General features: G+C 37.7%; 1 protein-coding gene and 1 long non-coding RNA gene across 4 annotated transcripts in view; both read left to right on the top strand.

Moving 5' to 3' along the window:
• TEK (TEK receptor tyrosine kinase) overlaps positions 1-1,139 on the top strand; it is a 121,324-nt gene extending 120,185 nt beyond the window's left edge. For all 3 annotated transcript variants that reach the window (XM_077147995.1, XM_077147994.1, XM_077147992.1), the window contains one exon: positions 61-1,139. In XM_077147995.1, the coding sequence (XP_077004110.1) occupies positions 61-135 (75 nt within the window). In that variant the 3' untranslated portion in view covers positions 136-1,139. The remainder of the gene's footprint in view (positions 1-60) is intronic.
• Positions 1,140-1,321: 182 nt separating this feature from the next.
• LOC143660675 (uncharacterized) lies at positions 1,322-21,351 on the top strand. Its single transcript, XR_013164173.1, has 3 exons — positions 1,322-1,617; positions 5,704-5,841; positions 21,196-21,351. It is a non-coding gene; the product is annotated as an uncharacterized LOC143660675 (long non-coding RNA).
• The last annotated feature ends 328 nt before the right edge of the window (positions 21,352-21,679 follow it).

The following is a 21,679-nucleotide window of genomic DNA, read 5'->3' as shown; positions in this document are numbered from 1 at the left end:
GCCCCTGACAGAGGCAGCACTAAGGCAGTCTGTGTCTCTGAACCACTCTCGTTCTTCTAGACCTACGTGAATACCACCCTTTATGAGAAGTTTACCTACGCGGGAATCGACTGCTCTGCTGAAGAAGCAGCCTAGGACATGCCATCTTCATCGGTAGCCATTGTTTCCCCTTCACCAACACAGGAGACCCTTTGATACGTGCCAAGGAAACAAGCAAGCCTCTGCCTAGATGTGATCAAGACGTGTATATATTGCTGTGTGTCTGGGATCTACCCCACCAAGCCCCAGTGTGTGGACCTGTAGTACACTCTTACTCTAATAAGACTGTACATACTGTTTTGAGTAAGAATGCACTGTTATTAGAATGCCTGTTTGTGGTTTCATATGCAATAATATATTTTTCTAAAAATGTGGACTTTGTTACAAAGGTGTGAAAGTACAATTACTGTAATACATAACTCAGTGTCCTATATATTTTTGATATATACCTTGATATTGAATGCTTTGAAATGTTTTACTGTGTATAAGTAAAATGTTGTTAATATACCTAACAATGAACTAATGTTAGAAGTGTTGGAAAAGTGAAGGAATTGTAAGAATTCTAACAAGTCATCAGTTAACAGTTAAGAGACTAAAAAAATCCAGGTGATGTGAAAGAGATTTCTAACTCCAACTTTTCTCTCATATGTAGAAGTTAGGCAGATTTCATTTGGTCATATCACAATTTGGGCATGGGTTTCCCCAGCCTACCTAGCAGTCCAGAATGCTAACATCTGAAAACAGACAGAAAGTTCATTACTTAAAAGCCTAAAAACCCTGGGAGAAGTATAAATAAGTTTAATAAATAAATCAATGGAATTTAATTGTAGTTTCTCTAGTAACACTGATTTATGTATTTTAAGAAATAATAAAAATAGAAAACCTGGAGTTATATTTGGGAGACACTGTAACTTTTATAACAAATTACCATCCCTACATGAATTGCATATTGTAAAAAGTTTTAATTTTGATCAGTTGTGAGTTTTCCATTTATCCTGTAGGCCGTGTTGCACTGAGATGATATAGTAAGTGAATAAATGTCTTGCCTACCACATTTTGGTCCAGGTTTGTGTCTCAGAGGTATTAATAAATGTTTTTATTATGCTTAAAAAAAAAACTACTTTAAATTGTCAAGTCCTAATTCCTCAGTAATATGCATGTAAAGCTATTGGTGAGGCCTGTTCCACCAGAGTTGGTATCTCAAGTTCACAAAATTAGAAAGGTCTCCTAGAAGTGTTTGAGAGTCTAGTCAATTTTCTTGCCTTCAGGCAAGCATACTTTGTCAGAAAAGGAAACTCTCTGATCAGGTTCCCATGTGAACCGAGGGTCTAGAATTGGAATTCCTTTTAACTGTGTTACAATATAAAGCTGTGGTTTAGCATATTACACAAAGTTCTATATTCCTGCCACCTAATCAACCATATTTGTTTGGAGACAATAGCCATAAAATAGACCTTATCCTAAACCTTCCTTATTCACAACAGCGTATTCAAATAGAGATAGCAAAAGCAAGGCTGCCGGCATACCATTTAGTTGATCAACTGAAAGGAAACCCAAGTGAAGAGCCATTGGAAATAGGTACAAATATATATAATTGTTCCTTTGCTTTTAACTCAAGTGGTGTGTTCTGTCAGCTCCTGGTTTGCGTATACGTGGAACTGAAAGAAAGCAAGGGTGTTCTGAAAAGGTCAATAATGTCCTCAAATTTTGTGAATGGCTTTAGAATTTAGTACAGTTTTTTGTTTTCTATTATAGCTTGACCTTCTTGATTATACACTGTTTAAAATCATATAAAATTACCACAAGTACATGGCAAAAAGGATGGCCAAGAAGTACTTGCAGCAGCAAGTAAAAGGTACAAGTGAAGGTTCAAAATACCAAAGCAGCAAACTTGAGGTATATTTACTGAGGGTGTATCATCACAGGCAACTCTCAGAAGGCAACCACTTCACTTCTGCCCCTGGGGCCATACTGATGGATCACACTGCGACTTACCTACACTATTGGCAAAGAAATCTTGTGGCACATTAACAGCATTGATAATGAAGATTCATAGACTTTTCTCAAAGATAAATAGTCAAAATGAATAAAGTTGCATAGTTTACATTACCCAGTTTCCACATTATCAAAAAGCAATTAAGCAATCCCTTGAAGGGATTAGGTAATTCATGTTTTGGGAAATAGATGACAATTTAGTGTGTTCAGAAGACTGATACATATAACACTGCCTTTTTAAAGGTATTTATAAATTTATATTAATTCCTTAACAAGTAACATACCTATTTAGAATAAAAACACATTACACAATAGCCAAATGATTAACACCTTTATGTCAACAGAGTGCAATTGAAATTTTTATTTTGGTAGGAAAAAAAATGTCCATTTCTATCCCTGTATAGGAGTGCGAAGAAAAACTGTGACAATTTTATTAAGCATTTTTTTTTTTAATTCCAAGAAGTTTAGGTGATGATTTTAAGTGTTTATAGAGAAAAAGAAATGTGGGAAAGTCCTGGACCCTTTGCTCCACCTCTCAACTGTCTTCCACTGTTACTCGCACAGTGGACCCCACCATTTAGGAAGATGAGTAAACATTTCAAGTCAGCTTAATCCATGCCCCCGCCCCCCCGCCCCAGCTCCAGCTTTATAATTCACAGTGAAAATTTGACTTTAAAAATATGTAATAAATAAGCATCAACAGCATTTTCCTCCTTTTCTTTAGGAAAGTGCCAAGAAGCCTCCCTACCTTCACAGACTAAACTCTATAGCTAGCAGTGGAGGCGCAGGTCAGTTAGTGAAGTAGCAATGCAGAAATTTAAGATGTTCATGCACAAAATGACTACTTCTTTCCTTTGAGATCTTCTTTTACCTTCCAGAGGACCAGTTCCATGCAAGCTCTTGCGTTTTCACTAGACTTGTGACCTCCAAATAGTACAGAATATAAAATAATGCATTAGATTTTAGAAGGAATGCTAGAAAAATTACACCCTTCTAAATAAAATAATGACAGATACAAGGTTACATGTTTTTAAAAAGCAGATGAAAGTTACCCAAAATATAAAATCTATCATTCTGGTGAAAATAATTAAATGCTAGTAAGATCAGATGAGGAAATTCATATGGCCAACGCTTCTAAAATGATAAAATGTTTTTCATTTTTTTTAACTTGTATCTTATTCTGAAAATAACATGGTATTACATATTAACAGTAGAGTATTTTATTTTAAAAAGGCAAGTTTTGGTTGTTAAGTAAAAGTTATGTCCGTGGTTCAAGATTGTCTTCAATAGAACACATTATAAACTCTATAATGGAGTTTTATGGGATTCCTCTCTGAGATATCAATAATTTTAACAAATCAGATAATGTAAATCAAAAACCCTCTGTAAGAACAGTATAAAGTACACTATAGAATGACATGATCAGATGAGCAGACCATATCTTAAGTATCTCTAGAGACAGGCAGCATTAAAACAATTTCAGCATACTGAAAATTAATTGTCTCTACTAATATGGGTCTGTTTGAGTAAGGCTGAGTAACCTTCATACCAGGCACAATGTCAGGTTGTTCACATGGCAATGCCACTCACAGGGTAACTGGTGGCTGCACTGTTGCACCTAATAAGCTTGTTTAATGTTATGTATGGTTCATCAACAAAAATTGAAAAAGTTCTGAGAGCAAGATATACTTATCTGGCATAAAGTAAGTGCATTCATAAGGAATTTACTGCATTTGAGCTATGCCTCTTCTAATACAACACATACACACACACTATATATATATACATATATATACCCACACATAACTAACTATATGTACATATTTGATTTAATCAGATCTATATAAGAAAAGAGGCATACAGCAAAAATTTAGAGTGGATTTAGATCTCCATACCAAGAAAAGTTGTATAGAGATGAATTCAAAGGCTAGGCAACTTGCCAAACAGCGATCTGACCGCTGTTCCCAGGGTAACTGTGAATGCATGTGGTGCATTCAGGATTATACAATGCAGCAGGCGCGTCATGCTTTTTACACAAGCAGAGCATGATCTAAGAGGAGAAGCCAGTATCAAAGAAGCACTGAAGACAGTAGACCCCTGTGGACCTCATGGTTTGTTCAGTCACGTCAGACTGAGGATCCTAGTAGAAATCATGAGGAAACAGGCTCTTACCACCATCCTGAATGATTCTCCGTAGGTAGTCAGCTACCAGGCTCTTAAGGGACCTTTTGCGAGGCAAGCCTAGCCGATGAGGAAACATGAGCGTTGTGTCCACAACCGAAGTATGAATTAACTGACAAACACAAGAGAAAAATCCATTGTAAGCCCTGCAGACAAACACTTCCAGCAAAGAATAAGGAAGCTGATTCTTATTCTACAAGAGCAGCTAACACAGAGCGGCTACCAAGCATCAGATGCTCAGATGCTGGTCTAAGAACTTTTCATGAATACTCTCATTATATCTGCAGAGTAACCTAAACCGGTAGGTATTTTTACTGCCCTTATTTTACGGCCAAGGAAACTGAGGCTTCACCTCAGCTAAATTAGCAAAGTAGAAGGAAATAAAATCTAAGAAATCTGACTTTGGAGTCCACACTTTCCCATCATGCCACACAACCAGGGTAGAGAGGCTCCAACCCTGACTTGGGGTTGTCAGAGAGCCCAGTTTCTCCAGCCTTGTGACTCAGTTGAAGGGCACATGCCAGTCATGTTGCGTTTCAACAATTGACTCGTCTACCTCTTGGGGAGGGGGCAGGGAGAAGGGTTCAGTCCTATCCAACTCCATATATCCTTTGTTTACACATGAAAGAAGCTGAATACATTTTTACGGAAGTTTGAAAAAGTGGCAAATATGGTAAGATGGCTATGGAGAGGAGGGGGCAGATAACTGAGAGCCTAGAACAAGAGGTACCAGCGTGGATTCCTCAGCAGGAGAGCTGTATTTTGAAAGGAACCTTTGAAGATTGGCCTCAGGAATAGGGTTATTTAAAGACTGAATGAGAAATGAGGAGTCAGACATTTAACATTTAGCATCCACTACACCATGTCTGATCTAGGCACTTCACATTCTCGTTTACTGTGTCAGCCACAAGGCACCAGCTCTTGTCTGTAGGGGACGGAGTAGGGAGCCCAATAGGAAGAAAGACAACCTGGAAGCTCCGAGGGGAGGAGGGAAGAGGTAATGGGGAGTGGGGTGCTCCCTCAGCAGAGACTGACAGGGTGCAGACCCTGTTCCAGAAATGGGGGGCAAGAGGCCCCTACCCTCAGAAATGTTCAGAGTAGTGGGAGAGAGTGAAGAGTTAGAGCAGCTAAAATCAGCTTGGGGGACAAGGGGAGTTTTCCCTCAGAAGTTGACACTAAAAGGGCACTGCAGGAAATGGAGAAAAATAGGAAAATCCATGAGTTATCAGGAAGGGAGAGACAGTGATTATGAGGAATCAAGAAAATCAATGGTTTGAAATTTCAGGACCTTAGATGGTTCCGAAAAAGTCAGAGACAGGAAAGTCATGGTGAGAAGTCTAGTTTGGGATGTGACGTCTCTGAAGGGACAGAAGAACCTCCTAGTGAAGCCCCTTTTAATGGAAAACTTATTATGTCCCCAACTTTCTCTTCCCATAGTTTGGCAGGGTCTGGAGGGAAGCATGCTCCAGTCTTTTCTCTCATTCCCAGAGACACCATTGCTATGTGAAACAAATATTCCAAACTTTGGAGTTCACCTAAAAGGAAAAAAGGCTGAAACTCACCTATGAAAATTAGATGGCATTGAACTCTTGCATTAAAGAAGAAATTGCACCTTTCTGCATGAAGGTAAGTTCCAGACAAATATTCAGTAAAGGTCCCCAGAGTTCTAGAACTGTGCTGTAGCTGTGAGTCATGTGTGACTATTTACATTAACATTAAACTTAAATTAAAAATTCATTTACTCCTTCATATTAGTCACATTTCAAATATTCAATCGCCACTTGTGGCTAGTGGCTACCATACTGGACAACGCATATGTAGAATACAATGTTCCACTGGATAGAACTGTTCTAGAACACGGTTTGGTAAACTCTTTCTTAGTGTTCCAGATCATAAATATTTTAGGTTTATAGGCCATACGGTCTCTGTAAAAACCACTCAAAAAGCAGCCATAAAACTGTATAAATGAATGAGTGTGGCTGTGTCTCAATAGCAATATTTATTTAGCAAAACAGATGACCAGCCCGTTGTTTACTGTTCGCTGTTCTAGAACATAGAACAAACAAAAGACTTTAAAACCTGGAGTATATTCAGGGGTGATTTTCAAATTCACCATGCCAAAAAAACGAACATGATATTTGATCCGAGACTTTCTATTTAAAAGCTTACCTGACTTAATGTGAAAAAAAAATCTCTGAGTATGTAAATGAAAGAACTTGTTAGATAAATGTAGCCTTGTCCATTTGAATATTAAAGAAAGTCTGTTAAAACAATTATTTTGGTCTTATCATAATTGTTGATTAAGTATTCTTTCTGATCTTGATTAGTCAAATGATTTTAGCTGTTTGAGACTGGTTCTGGTGTTTGATAGACTATTTCATCGGCACAGATGACAATTCTTGTCTTCTTGGTTAACAGAGCTAATCAAGTTATCAATGATAACGATCAAGTAGTTATCAATGATAAGATAACTACTGTCTTAACACATACAGATTCATAAAAACATCAGCCTGTAATTATTTACCTTAAGAGCATGCAGACTATGTTCAAAACTATGTCCAATTAGCACAGTGTCGGCACTAAACAGGTTCAACAAGACGGCTTGCACATCACGGATTGATGTGTTAGTGTTCTTCAAATCATCTTCCATGATGCCAGAAAACCTAACCCAGTAAGACATGCAATGTGTGTAAGGAAACAAGGTAACTGAGAGGGCTCATCAGTTATAACTAGAATACATTACCAACACAATGTGACAAACATGGCTGAGAAAGAGCCCACCTACAGGACTGTCAACCACAACTTTACTAGGTTACAGCAGTAATCTTAATCAATCTGTAATCTGGGTCCATAACGCAAGGCTGGGGGAAATCACAGAGTTTATGTTAAATTCTAACCTTTGCATATTTGAGGGTTTTTTTTAAATCAAATACAATTTATCTAAGTGGCTTATCTCCCATTAAGTAAACCCAAAGATGAAATGCGGTAGCATGGAAAGGCAGATGGAGTCCTGGGCAGAGTCTAAATGACCTGGGTTTGAACTATGCTATGACTCAGCCACTTACCTTATATGACTTTTAGGAAGTTCCACAGCCTTCTGGTCTGTCTTCTCATCTTTAAACTAATAATAAGTTCATTGATTTATAAGGGTCTAATGAAAAAGCATGTAGGAAACTGTCTACTACCTAAATATTCAGGAACATGTTATGCTTCACTAAAATTTAGGAAAAAAGCAATAGAGAAAAATATGGCAAAAATATTTTCAACTTAAGTACATTGTGATATTGCTGTCTCCTGTAAGAAACAAAAAGACATCTGTTCCATTACCCCACCTAGTCAGGAAATGTGATATATGCTTAATTAAATATTTGGATTAAAAAAATTATCATAGGGTGGTGCAACAGTGGCTCAGTGGCAGAATTCTTGCCTGCCATGCTGGAGACCCGAGTTCAATTTCTGGTGCCTGCCCATGCAAAAAATAGATAAATAAAATGAATTATCATAGATGAGTACATGGATTCATTTATTTGTTTTATAACTTCTTTTAAAGAATGCATTTGAAAGTTTTTTTTTTAACATTGAAAAGGTTCTTTCATCACAATACAAGTCTCTCAGCTATTCGCCATTATGAATATCAATAATTACCAAATATTCCCTTTTGTATATCCAGACCTGTTCCAGAAAGGAATTAGGGGAATTGTCAAATAAATCCATGGAAAAATAAAAACCAATAAAAGTAGAATAAATGTGGCTATTAGGATACGGCCAAAATGAGTAGGAAAAAATAATCCAACGAGATCAAGAGAGATTAGTATACAAATCCATTTTCTGAAAACATTTATTGAGGCAAATATATGCAATATTTTTTTGCATGGGCAGGCTGCTCTGGGAATTGAACCCAGGTCTCCAGCTCGGCAGACAAGAATTCTTGCCTACAATCATTTTTTTTTTTACTGTACTGTCTAGTTTCAGTAAGAAAAATGCTTGCTAACAGAATTGCCTATAATTATTCTCAACTTTTATCATCAAAACAGTGTTAACTTACATGATTTCCTTGCTTATTGAGTTGCAAAATTATTTATATATATATATGTAAATGCCTTTGGAGAGTTTGTTATTCAAATGAAATTATACAACAAATGCATTCAGACCAATAATAGTCAATCCTAAATTTTCACTCTAGAAAAAATGGAGTGTTTCCCATTATATTTGTAGGATTTAAAATGTATGAATGTATACATATATACATATGCACATGCATGCACCATGCCATGTGGCTCATACACCTTTAGGGAACCCACTTTACAATTAATCGGATACCATTGATGTTTCATATGAAACTTTTAAAAATTAAAGGCACATTTGTAATATACTATCCCAAGTTAGCAATGAGTTTGAGTCAGAAACATGACATATATTAATAAAATGGCCTCTGTACTCAACACAGTTATTCTGCATGTTATATATCAAAGTTATGAAATTCAGGGTCATGTCTACGAGATAACAGACTTTCTGATCTAATGGGAATGTTAAGTATGGTATACTGAGTAGGGCCTCCTGGATGACTGATGAGAAAATGGCCTTTTTTTTATGCCGTGTCACCAGCCTCCCACTCACCATCCCAACACGTAAGCACTATGAGGGCTCAGGCCTTGTCCCCTTTTTGTGGTTGCAACAGAGGACCCAACCGTGTTTGAATATATTTAGTAGCCACTCAATAAAGAGAAGAATGTTTTTGAATGAAAAAGAATAGTATGACTCAGGTGTTAAAGCTGACTCCAATAAAAGTAGCTAAAAATTCATATAAACTATGTGTCGAAAGTTCTGCAGCTTCAAAAACAATCCCCTTAATAAAATGCATACCTAGTGTTAAAGTCAATGACTTCTTCATCTGGTTTCACAAATGTTTCATAGACCACCTGGAGACTGGGATCAACCACTGTCACCTGAATAAGTTCTAAGCCTTTGGCTGTATAGCACTATAGAGGGGAAAATATTATTAAATTTACATTTCATATTAAATATTTTTTCTTCTAACGTCTGGAGTCTCAGAGAAATTTTTCTGTTTAGAATATACAATTTAATCACATTAATCACTTTTGCTTAAAACTATCAGTGAATTGGACAATGTACAAAAGACAATCCATTTTTCCATAATGTCATATTTTTGTGACATGCTTACATTTTTCCATAATGTCAGAAGCATTTCTGACAGTAAAATTAATTAATTCCATTTCTTGGCTTAGCCTTTACAATTATTTTCATTTGAGATAAGCACCATCCAACAGAATGTTTTACGATGAGATTTTCTAAGTTATGCAATATGACAGCCATTACCAACATGTCGCTATCGAACATTTAAAACGAGGTTCGTGTGACTGAGGGACGGAATTTTTTAGTGTTTAATTCTAGTTAGTTTGAATTTAAATAGCCTCATGTAACTACTGGCAGTTACAGACCTTGTTGAAGGAATGAAAGAAAATCTCTACCAGAGCTACATAAAAACGGTATCATAGAGGATAACCTCGTGATGATATTTTACTCCTAAGCCAGAAGCAGACTGCATTGTCTCCAGTCAAAGACCTATGTTTGAAACAAAACACTGTCCTACATTATAATTAAACAAACAAACTCTGCTTTCTAAATATATGACATGGAACAAAACGTTATTTTATACTTTGTTCTTAAAACGACTATTTGCATGGTATTCGACATTTACAAAGGACATTTATTTGTGTACCTGATTCATATACCACTTTGGATTTGTTATTAATCCCATATTTTTCAGAGAAGAGGGTCTAAGAGACATGCTCAAGGATTACAGCTGATAATTTTTAGAGTTCTCCATGTCTTATGGCTCCAAATTCTGTGTTTTCCCCACTTTTTCTTACTGGTTACCATAAATATGAAGACAACTCCCTAACAGGATTTCACTATCTCTTCAAAGAACGGTTTCTCTAAAATGTTTAGCAAAGCTTTTATACTGACTTTTGGGATAATACCAGTATTTTTTACATTTTCAATCCATTGAATTTTAGCAATTTGATGATTAGGACAGTCACTGGTTAAATATAACAAAAATTAACAAATTAAAGGAGGAACATGAGCCAGCTGCTGGCTCCTTCACTTACTGGATGCACATACTCAGCCAAGTCACTGAAACTCTTTCTGTTTCACTTGCTTCATGTAAAAATATGTGAATAACACACTGCAGAGCTAAGTGGGGATTCAGAGACAAGACCTAGAAGAGTGCTCTCTGCAAGGTAGAGTGCTCTATAATCATTAGGTAGCAAATAGCTCGATAAGGTAGAACAGAAAACCAACTTACCACCTCACAATTCACTGCAAACACACCAGGATTCCCGTCAGGGGGTGGGAACTTGACAAAAGTCTTCACAAAGCCCACTAGGTTCTCCTTTTGGTCATGAACATGAAGCTGAAAAAGACCGTATTTGTCAAATAAATTGTTCTATGTTTTTGCAGGATGAATTAAATTCATAAAAGTCTCAACTGAAAACTAGTTAGTTTTTCCAAAGGCTTATTGGCTACCAGCATCAGTATTGGCTGCAGTAACTCCAGTTCTGAAACAAGCAGCTTCTGGGTGATGAGTCCTACCTTGGCGACCTGACACCCGGGGGATCCAAGGACACCTTCACAACAGCTGTATTGCGTTTCTAAGCCACCAGGGACTGCAAGCCAACCAAACACAAAAATCAAAATCAATAAGCAAGCCTTACGAGGCAGAGTGGCTCACTCCCAAGAGCATACGAAACCTTTAACAACTCTAACGTGCAAACCCTTCATGTTCCAATATTTCCACTCTTCACATTTTTGTAGATATTACCTAATGAACTGGGAAATTCTACTCCTATGAGCGAAATTCTTAGGGTATATGCTTCGAAGGTGAATTATATTTGCCAATGTCCTGAACACCTTTTATTTCCTTTCCTCCTCTCCTTGCCCCCTCATCTGCCCTGGTCCATCAGCTATCCTCTGGCTTCATATCTTTCAACTGCCTTGACTCCACAGTCATACCACTTCAACAGTCCTCTCGACATCTCCTCCTACTCCCTGACCTTGTCTTTCTGTTGGAATCCTCTGGTTGACTGACTGCTACTGCCACCTTCTCCCTTCCTATATCCACGTTCTTGATCCCATCCCAACTGAGACCACAACACAGGTTGTCTACACCTTGGCTGAGCCTCCAATATCCCGAAGCCCTCTTCTTTTACATCCTTGGCCAGGCACTTCTCACATTCTTTGCAGTAATAATTTCAAGCCTTCACTTCCCTTTTACCCTGCCCCTCTTCCCTCTGATCTGAGGAAATTATGTTTTCCCAACTGTTTCCTAACAAATTCCTCTGCCTGCAGGGCTTCCTATACCAGTTTTCCTATAAAATATTGTCAGATTAGTCCTCTCAGAGTGTATTTTTATCATATCACTCTCTTCAAGTGGTTCACTTGTATATTCCTAATCAAATGCAAATTTCTCAGGCTGGCACTGAAGGCACTTGCTTAGTGAATCCTATATTACTCATCCAATCTTGGCATCCCACAGGCTTATCTTACCCTTTTCTGCAATGAGAAGGGGAGGTGGAGAACCAGTATTAAAAAAGCATCTGTGTGCCAGGATTTACCATATATCAGCTCACAGAATTGCTCCAAGCAGAACTATTCTATGATAACAAAAGCTCAGGGAGTTGAAGTGACCTGCCCAGGGTCTCAGAGAATGTAGGTGGCAAAGCAGCCCTAAAACTCAAGTTTGTTGGCTCCAAAGTTCACGTTCATTATGCTCTATGGTTCAGTAAGTCCAACTGGTTTCTCTGCCACACATTTTCTTCCTCTGGGTCTTACCTCCTGTTCTCATCCTTTGGAATTCACCTTCCCCCACCCCCAACTAAGCCCTCCATATTTTATAACTCATGTCAAGCTTGTCTGATTTATTTTACTACATTGTTTATTTGTAGATTTTTTTTTATTCAATCACACACATTCTTCCTCTCTATTTCCTTTGCCATGCTTTATTTTCTTTGTAGAAATTATCCATATTCATTTCCATTTCTATATAAATAATTCATTATGCCTATTCATAATCCTATATAAATAATTTATCTACCCATCTATTTATACACCTATTTATTGAAGGTCTATATGTGTCAGGTACTGTGCTAGGTGCTGCAGACACAATGGATAAAAGAAATGGTCCCTCCAAGACAGACAACACACAGACTACTAGATCATTATAATACACTGTAAGTGATGTGAAGGGAAAAGACGGGATGCTGTGATAGAATTGGGGGTGCCTATTTTAGATAGTGGGGCTAGAGAAGGGCCCTGAGGAGATAAACTTTTAAGCAGAGACCTAAGGGATGAGAAGGAATGCGAAAAGTAGAGGGAAGAGCAAATAAGATTCTGGAAAGGAAGTCAGTGTGGTTTGAAGGTAGTGAGTAAGAGGATAGGAGATGGACAGGGGCCAAATTAGGCAGGGTCTGCAAAATCACTGAAGGGTTTTAAGCAGAGGAGTGATGTCAGAAAAAATGTGCTGTTAAAAAATATTCTGGTGGTTGTTGGGTAAAAACTAGATTGGAAGGGGGAGGGCGGTGAGAGAGAAAAGGGCAGAGGCAGAAACAATGAGCTCAGGAAGGAAGCCATTGCAATAGTTTAGGACAGAGGTGGGGGTGGTTTGGACTTAGTATTGGCAGTGGAGGTAGAGTGTAGACAGGTTTAGGACATGTTTTTTGAGGTAGGACAAATAGGACTTGCACGTGGGGTAGATGAAGGGTGTGTGAAAGGGAGGAAATGATGATGGCTCTCAGAATTTTGCACTGAGTGAAAAAAATCTCAGTGGACTTTAGGGAAATTATTGTGCTGGAGAAGGTGGCAGAAGGAATCAGGAGTCCACCTTCACACATATAGATAAAAAAGCAGTTGGATATTCAGCAAAGGCTGGAATTCAGCAGAGAAGGCTCCTTGAGATACAGCGGTCGGATGCTGCTTAAAGCCACGGGTAAGGGTGTGCTTGTCGAGGGAGAAGGAGTGGAGGAAGAACCAAGGGCCCACAACCAAGCACTGAGAATTTCACTGAAGGTTGCGAGGAGGAATATTTAGCAGAAGACTGAAAGAGCTGGAAAAGGAGGAAGGAAGACAGAAGTATGCATTGTGACAGAAACTAAGAGGAGAGGGTTGAAAGGTGGGAAAATGCTGAAAAGACAAGAAAGGTAAGTTGGAAACAGGCCAGAAGTGTGGGTTTCAGCAGTCAGTGGAGGGAGTGAAGTCGAGTGGTTGGACAATTCTTAAAGTGATGATGAAGTGCAACAGACAGAAAAATAAGAGTGGCGTGGCTCCGAAGCAGGAGACTGGGGTCATGGAGGTTTTATTTGTTTGTTTAAACAGATGAGAGATACCAGAACAATATGCAGAGGGGATGAGCCGATCTTGTGGGGAGGGGAGTATGAAGAGTCTTTGAGAAGAAGCAAGGAGGGAGATGACACGGGAGGGACTTTGGTAGGAGCCGGGATGCTTCCTCCATTGTAACCCCAGGAAGCAGCAGACAGTCCAGATGTGGGTAAATCTAGAGGAAGGAAGAGCACAGTATTAGTTCCCAAAGGCTCAGTTTTCTCAGTGAGGAGTTAGGCATGGTTGTCTGCAAAAAGGAGCTGCAGACTGGGGAGGCATAAAGAGAGAAAACTAAAAACTGGACAAAGTGGAAACTGGGTAACCAAGCACATCAGAGTCACACGCTGCCCATTTGAGTTTTGTGAGAAGAAATATAAAGAGAAGGGCCAACCTAGAGAAGCCAACGGTTTGCGTCATCTGGGCTTAGGGTTTTGCCATGGGAGGGCAGTGGGGGAGGAGGGCAAGAAATTAAAGCTATCAGGAAAGAAATGAACATAATGCTGGCATGCGGAAGAGAGGTAAGGTCAGGTGGCAGCTGAATGACTGGAGTATGGTCTTAAGAAGGTAGAAAAATTGCCCTAGCCTTGGGGTTCTGAGCCAGGGAGCTGCAGGGATAAGAATTGGTCCAAACAAGATGTCTGTATTTGAAACTTCAAAGTTAATCGCTTCTCCTTACTGGACTGCATTTAACAAAAATATAATGAATGGAACATTTTATTCCACTTTTCTCTGAACAACTTTTGGCAGTGGTGCTCACCAAAGCGAGCCAAGTAAATGAAGCAAAACTACCAAATACTTGCCTTTATGACTCAATACTCGGCCAAAGTGGTAGTTACATTCCTCTGTCCTAACGTGTTTGCCGGAGGGAGTCACACTATATATTTTCCCGCACCGACAACAGATCTTCTTAGAAGCTAAAACATGAAGTGGAGATATTCATGATCGGATAGGGGACAAAAGAAGAGATGAAGGAACCGGAATGTGGGGTGTTGCCTCTGCACTCTTGATGCTGTAGAAAGCACGTACCCCGCCCCAGTTCGATCACACAGAAAGAGAAAAAGTAACAGGATCACTCAGAGGGGTACTCACTGCCCCAGAGTTCCCTGCTCACCTCCAGAGTCAGCCCAAATGCCCGTCAAGGAAATGTGTCTCATTGTTTGACTTAGCCGATTTGATCAGTCACCTACTCTAGTACCTAGTAATAACTCCTTGCATAGGACCCACGTCTTCTTTACTATTTTATCCCTTTAAGAGTTTGCCCATAGTGATTTGTATGTTTATTAAGGTATTGATAGTATCTTTGGGCTTTTCAGTAGACCTGCTCATGAATACTTGTTTTTCTACTAATAACCCTGAGACTAGTTCCTGATGATAGCAATAATAATAATAGCAACTGTTATTTGAGTTTCTATTATAAGGCCAGGCACTGTGCCAAATACTTACATGCCTTATTTTACCTGCTCTCACAGCAACAGATAATGGTAGCTACCGTTATCCCCAATATTCAGAACAAGGAAACAGGCTGGAAGAGGTTAAACTGACTTTCTCAGCATCCAAACCCAAATCTGCCTGACTTCCTTGTCCAGAGCCTACATTCTTAACCTCTAAAAATACTGCCTTCCATTGAGGGGATTCAAAAGAAATAAAAACCACAAAGGTCAAAGAAAAGTTCAAAGGAGAATTTCCAAAGATGTAAAAAATGAAAATAAATATTTCTAGTCACTGAAAAAAAAATGTTTATAACTGTATCTCAAGTTCCCATTCATCCTAAGATTTGACTGTTGTGATACTGAATATTCTATTCTATTCTATTTTATTTTTTGCCCTCCTCCCCAACCCCACCACACAGCTTTTTTTGGGGGTACGGAGGGGATGACTATAATAACTAACAACGCTTAGTATTTTCAGAAAAAGTCAGATTATAAATCTTTTAAATAAGAATTCCTAAGAAAGGGTAAACATTATTTAGAACATGGCATTGCATACACACACACACACACACACACACACACACACACACATGCATAGTGGTTAAGAATGGATGCTCTGGAGTCATACTTCTTGTGTTCAAATCCTGGATCTACCACTTATTTGCTAACCTTTGACTAGTTACTTAACTTCTCTGAGCCCCGGTTTCCTCATCTGTGTGGGGGTAATAACAGTATCTATCTCAAATGGTTGCTATGAGGATTTAATAAAATTGATTACTTAAGTAAAATACTTAGATAAGGGAAATGAAATGAAATAAAGCTTTCCTCAGTAGTCTAGTTACACTGGCCACAAACATCATTTCCTTTAAGAATTATCAGAACACTGGGCCTAGAGTTATAGTCTTAACACATAGACAGGATAATCCTCTGTCCCATTTACTTACCATCATTTCCAGGAGTTTTTGCCACGCTTGGATTTAACAGAACACTCCCTGGTTTGTCAGGGTTTGGTTGGGGGTAGTTATTTTCATGTAACTGCTCTTCAGTTAAGAGATAGTCTTTAAGATGTCTGTACAGAATAATTCCTGTGAGTTCTAAGAAAGAAAGAAATTGCTCAATAGAATCTAAATAGCATTTTCTTTTTGGGGGGCTTTGTTAAGTAGTGGGACGCGTAGAGTAGGAGAATCCTTTCAGACCCGCAATGCTAGGATTCTGGTTAACTGTAAGTCGGTAGTACCCTAGAAGGGTTCCATGTCTTCATATCCATTATCCAACAACAACCACCACAAAATCACTATTGTTCCCGCCCTCCCCAACTATCCTACGATTTGGAGGAAAGAAAGTATGAATTACATGGGTAGTAGCTATAGCATAGTAAGCACGTCAGAAAGTGCTCTAAAGACTTTGCTTAAAGTTTCACATTAACCCACAAAAAAGGCCAGGATATTGATTTCATTTTCACAGATGAAGAAATTGAGACTAGAAAAGTGAAGTCACACGACCTCGGTGACGTAGACCAGCACACACACACGCCCGGATCTCCTGCTTCTGAATTGTGCTTGGAGAGTCATAATTCCAGATCAGATGAGGTTACTGCAAGAGCTTACAAGCCCCTAACATAATGGGAATATGACGACCCTTACGTTGGCAGAGCAGCTCTTCCCAGTATCTATTTTCAATACCAAGTATCTCTTCCCAACCCAGGTCCAAGGCCCTCATGCTAACAGGTTCTTAAAAACAGGTTCTTTAATTTCTTATTAAACACTCCAGAGGAATCTGCTAGGCATTCTTTGGTAAATCTTTTTGTAAAAGGAAAAATTTTTCTGTATGAAGAGATTTAGGAAATTCAAAAGCACCTATTTTGTTTCAATTCTTATATACACTGCTTTCTTAGAGGAGAAGCACTAGCATTTGGTTTCATTCAAAATACAATCAAATTAAAAGTAACTCTTCCTCTCCAGCTTCTCGCTTCTGGGAGTTTGTTAGAAGTTCAATCTGAGGCCCCTCCCAGACCGAAGGAATCACAATTTGCATTTATAAACATTGCATTTAAAAACATTTGCATTTAAAAACACAGAGTTTGAGAAGCATTACACTAGGTGACTGGACATAGGTTGACAACAACAACAACAAAAATTTTAAAAAAGTTCAGAATTCAATTTAAATATTGCTTAATTAAAAGTCATTTTTTCTCCTTTGTATACTCATTTTTAAAAAGGACCAGATATGCATAGTATTTGGCTGACTCTTCATAAATACAACTGTTTGCTAATTGCATTTTACCATATACATTTCCCTCTTTAAGGTAACAATTGCAAAGGCCTATGCTTATTTTGCTAAACTTACCATTTTTCTTTTCATTCTTTTTAAATCCAGTTGTCTTGTCATTGCCACTTCTAGACACATCTGAAAGACAAAAGAACTTTTCTCTTGAAACATTGAATTATCAATTCGGTTCATAAAAACATAAAGCAAAGTTCTGTAGCATGGTGAAAATATTTTTTCCTAAAGATAAGCATTTAATATGTGAGATGATATATAGTCATAACCAATTCCAAGTTAGGAAAAAAGTTAAATCCAGTGAACTAAGGACTTGAAATTTGCCCAAGCCAACATATTTCACATATTGTATAGAGTTTGCCAAATTTGAATCAGTTACAGTTGGCAAACCATTTCTGTTTTCATTGAGGGTATTTAAAATATGTAATTAGACCTCTATGTTCTATTTCCATGTGCTATATTCTCTATGAAAGGAAGATGAAAAAAAATTAGAATGACAACTCTAAACTAATCCTTGTATGTTTTAAAATGTATTTAAGTCTCCTTAAAGTGTTATACATAAAAATGCCACAAAAATGACAAATGAACAGTTTTTATATTCCTGAATTTGAGATGGGCTTTCTGAATCTGGCACAAAACCTCAAAACTGAAAAGGAAGAGACTGGTTACATTTAAAAAATAACATCTACATAATAAAAACTTGATAAACAAGGTTGAGGCACAAATGACAAACTGAGGAAAATACTTGCAGCAAAATATGCAAGAAGCTGTTCTACAGAATTTCTATTAAAAAAAATAATTTCTCTTTACTGGTAGAATTGATTTGGCTGGAGTTTCTTTCTTTATGTTTCTTCCACTCTTAGATGTGACAGATATTTTGTCTCTACAAAACTCAACTCTATCCAACAAAATTTATTTCTCAGTATTTATTTTCTTGGTGAGTGATGCAGATTTGGAAAGACGATGTTGAAAAATATTTCTTAGGGGAACAATAACAAAAAAAAAAAGGCAGAGATACACTATTCCACAAGGAGACCAGTTACTTTTTTTTTTCTTAATTTGTTTTCTACTGCTTCATCAGAGTCCTTCTAGAGCACTAGTCTTCTTTTATTGTAAAAAATAACATATATACAAAAAAAGCATTAAATTTCAAAGCACACTGCCACAATTAGTTATAGAACAGGTTTCAGAGTTTAATATGAGTTACAGTTCCACAATTTTAGGGTTTTCCTTCTGGCTGCTCCAAGACACTGGAGATTAAAAGAAATATCAATATAATGATTCAACAGTCATATTTATTTGTTAAATTCTATCTTCTCTTTTTATAACTCCACCTTCTCCACAAGGAGGTCAGTTACTTCTATTAACAGAAAAAAAAATTTTAATATCTCACTGATAATCTCTCAATGAGGTTATATTTATATGTCCAGTTTCAAATCTAACCTATTTTCAATAAAATGCCAGCTGCACGTTTTACTGAAGGTAATATTTAGGAAAATAAATTCCACTGAAAATCTAAAAATGACCCTGCTAATAAAGAGTAAAACACATTCAGTGTCAGGTTTTAATTACAAGTTTTTATCATCATTTAATTAATTGGAAAGAAATTACCTTGATCTCTCAACTTCTTAAGAGCATTTATTGCTATGTTCACATACATATTTTTACTGCCACATCGTTCATAAATGGCCTTTTCTTCTATTATTGCCTAGATCACAAATTGAATAATTAAATGAAGATATGAAACCCAACGTCTATAAACAATTATGCCACTTTCAATTTAACGGAAAAGTCTGGCAAAATATTTATCCAACAAGGAATGGGGGGAATTAGTGGCACATAAATAAAAAGCAACTTATTTTACATTTTGTGTCTATGTTTTCTGAGCAGGAAAGAAAAAAATAAATAAACATAATCCCCTGAGTCAAACCCAAGAACTAGATACTTTGTCTGTGTCATATAAAGACCACTGTATATCTATACGGGATGCACAGTGCATGCAAAGCCTAGACAAAATTTCTAGGGTATATGTGCTTATGTATTCTCAAAGCAGTTCCCTAATGTGGCAGAAGTATATATTGTCATTCTCATTTAAAAGGAGAAAACAGGGACTTAAAGTCACACAGCAAAAGGCAGACATGATCTTCTTTTCATTATCCTTCTATTACCATTTCTAAGTCAGGGCTCATAATCTAAGGCAGTAAAAGGGATGAAGTATGGGAGAAACAGAGTGAATGTAATAATAAATATTAAATATATTAAATATTGTATTATTAATGCTTTATTGTGTACCTATTAGGTTGACATATGTTTGTCATGGCCACGTTGAGTGCTTTTCATTTAATCTTCATTGCTGGTCTATGAGGATGGGAATCATTATCATTTTATATAAGGAATCTGATGCTCAGGAAAACTAAATATCTTTCTTACGGTGGGCCAGATGTGCCCAAATACCAAAGCCAAGACTCTTTCCCCTGCACTAAGGAGGGTGGGGGAAGGAGAACAGAGAGGAAAAGATAGAGACACTGAAAAAGACAAAGCTGGAAGAAAAAGAGAGACAGTTATCAATACGAGGATCCTCTTAATATTTGCTTTTGTTTTGCCATTATTCTGTGACCTATACAGAACCCTGGCAGGTGGGGAGCGTCTGACTTCTGGAATGGTGAAAGAAGGTTGCTGAACTCCCTCTCCCACTAGAACAATGAGGATAGTCACAAAGCAACAAAAATTGACAATTTCAGAACTCTAAAACTTAACCATAGTCACAGATCAAAGTAAAAATGGCCTGAGAGAAATGGCCGAACGTCAGTAGGACAGTGGGGTCTGACATTTTAACCTGAGGCTCTCCCTATGCCTCCTCCCCCACCCCCCAGTTCAGTGACACTGTGGCCAGGTTATCGCGTTCTTGTTGCCCACGCAGAGAAACAACTTCTACAGCTACGCTAAAAGCATCATCCCCAGAGTGGTCAATTTTGCCCTGGAAAATCTTCCCAGCTTGTTGTGGGTATTTGATTTGACTCAGAGTTCAGCTAACAGGAAATAATTAGTTTAAACCTCAAATATTTCTAGCCATTGACATATCATTGCCTTATGAAGCTGCTATTGTATGGACAATATAACAGTTTTAAGGTCTCCTACACTTTGGCCTGAAATCTCCTTCCTGTTACATCCGCCCATGGCTCTTTCCATAACCTCCAGAGTAATCTAAATTAGCCTCAATCAGAGATCGGGCAACACCAAGCCCAAATTTAGTGCTCAAGCATGCATTTGTCCAACAGTATTTAAATTGAGATTTTTACATTAAAATTATTGGAAGGTTGAAGATCTGTCAACACTGGAATTGAATTTCCAAACTGCAAAAAATCAGCTGGAGCCGAGGAGGGTCTGCCCCTCGGTAGACGGGGCATATACTGTCTCGTCAGCCACCCTCACCACTCTAGACTTACACCTGCTGACACTCACTTACTCCTGGAGTCACCTGGGTTTGTACCGCCTTGTCTAGACCTACTTTCCCAAATTAAAACCTCTCAAATCTTTGACAATAACTGTAAGCCCCAATTCCATGCTTATCTTCAGAAACCCATGGGTTCCGAGCAGGACAGGGTAGGATACCATTGAAAAATCAAACTAATCCTGCTTAGAAAGGAGAAATAAAGAAATGAAAAGTATATAACAGAAGAGATGGTGCCTCCCCTACATACACAGAAAACATTTGTGGTTTGATATCACTGAAATAGCATAACAGCGTCTTATTTTGTTTTAAGACAAATTACAATTTCAATATTGACCTTATTAAAAGCCTCATGCTCCTTTTCATAAACTCTCAAATACTTCTCAAAAAAGAGGTTGATATAGCGTTGTCTTGTTTCTTCAGGTACTTTGGGTGAGGATTCTGATGATACCGAAGCCCGCTTCCGGTTGGCCACCTTATGTTTTGGTACCTTGTTACAAATGGAATTATTGAGCAGAGCAAAGAACGCGAATTTCTGTTTAACAATCTTAGTATTTGTATGAAATAAGTAAAAGCATCTTAGGCAAGCGCTAAATAAAAATTAATTTGAAAAATGCTTTCAAGGTTTAAATTCATTAAAAGTAGAATAAATACGAGACACAAAAATTGCACTCAAACAGGGAGAAGTGAGACTGCTACCTGCATGAGCACCAGAAAGCTAATTGTACACTGTTTCCACATCCAGTTTCTCAGAGCTGTGATTTGGTCCTCTGATTAACATATAGAAAAGTAGTTTACCTTTCTTAAAAGAAACATATGTTTCAATGTCTTTCTGATACAATTTTATTAAGAAAAACGTTAGGACTTAGATAAAATTTAGAAAGAACTTGTGTATACTCAATATTAA

The sequence above is a fragment of the Tamandua tetradactyla genome, chromosome 2 (assembly GCF_023851605.1).
Source record: "Tamandua tetradactyla isolate mTamTet1 chromosome 2, mTamTet1.pri, whole genome shotgun sequence".
In the NCBI taxonomy this organism is placed as follows: domain Eukaryota; kingdom Metazoa; phylum Chordata; class Mammalia; order Pilosa; family Myrmecophagidae; genus Tamandua; species Tamandua tetradactyla.
This window is presented reverse-complemented; position numbering and strand designations above follow the sequence as displayed.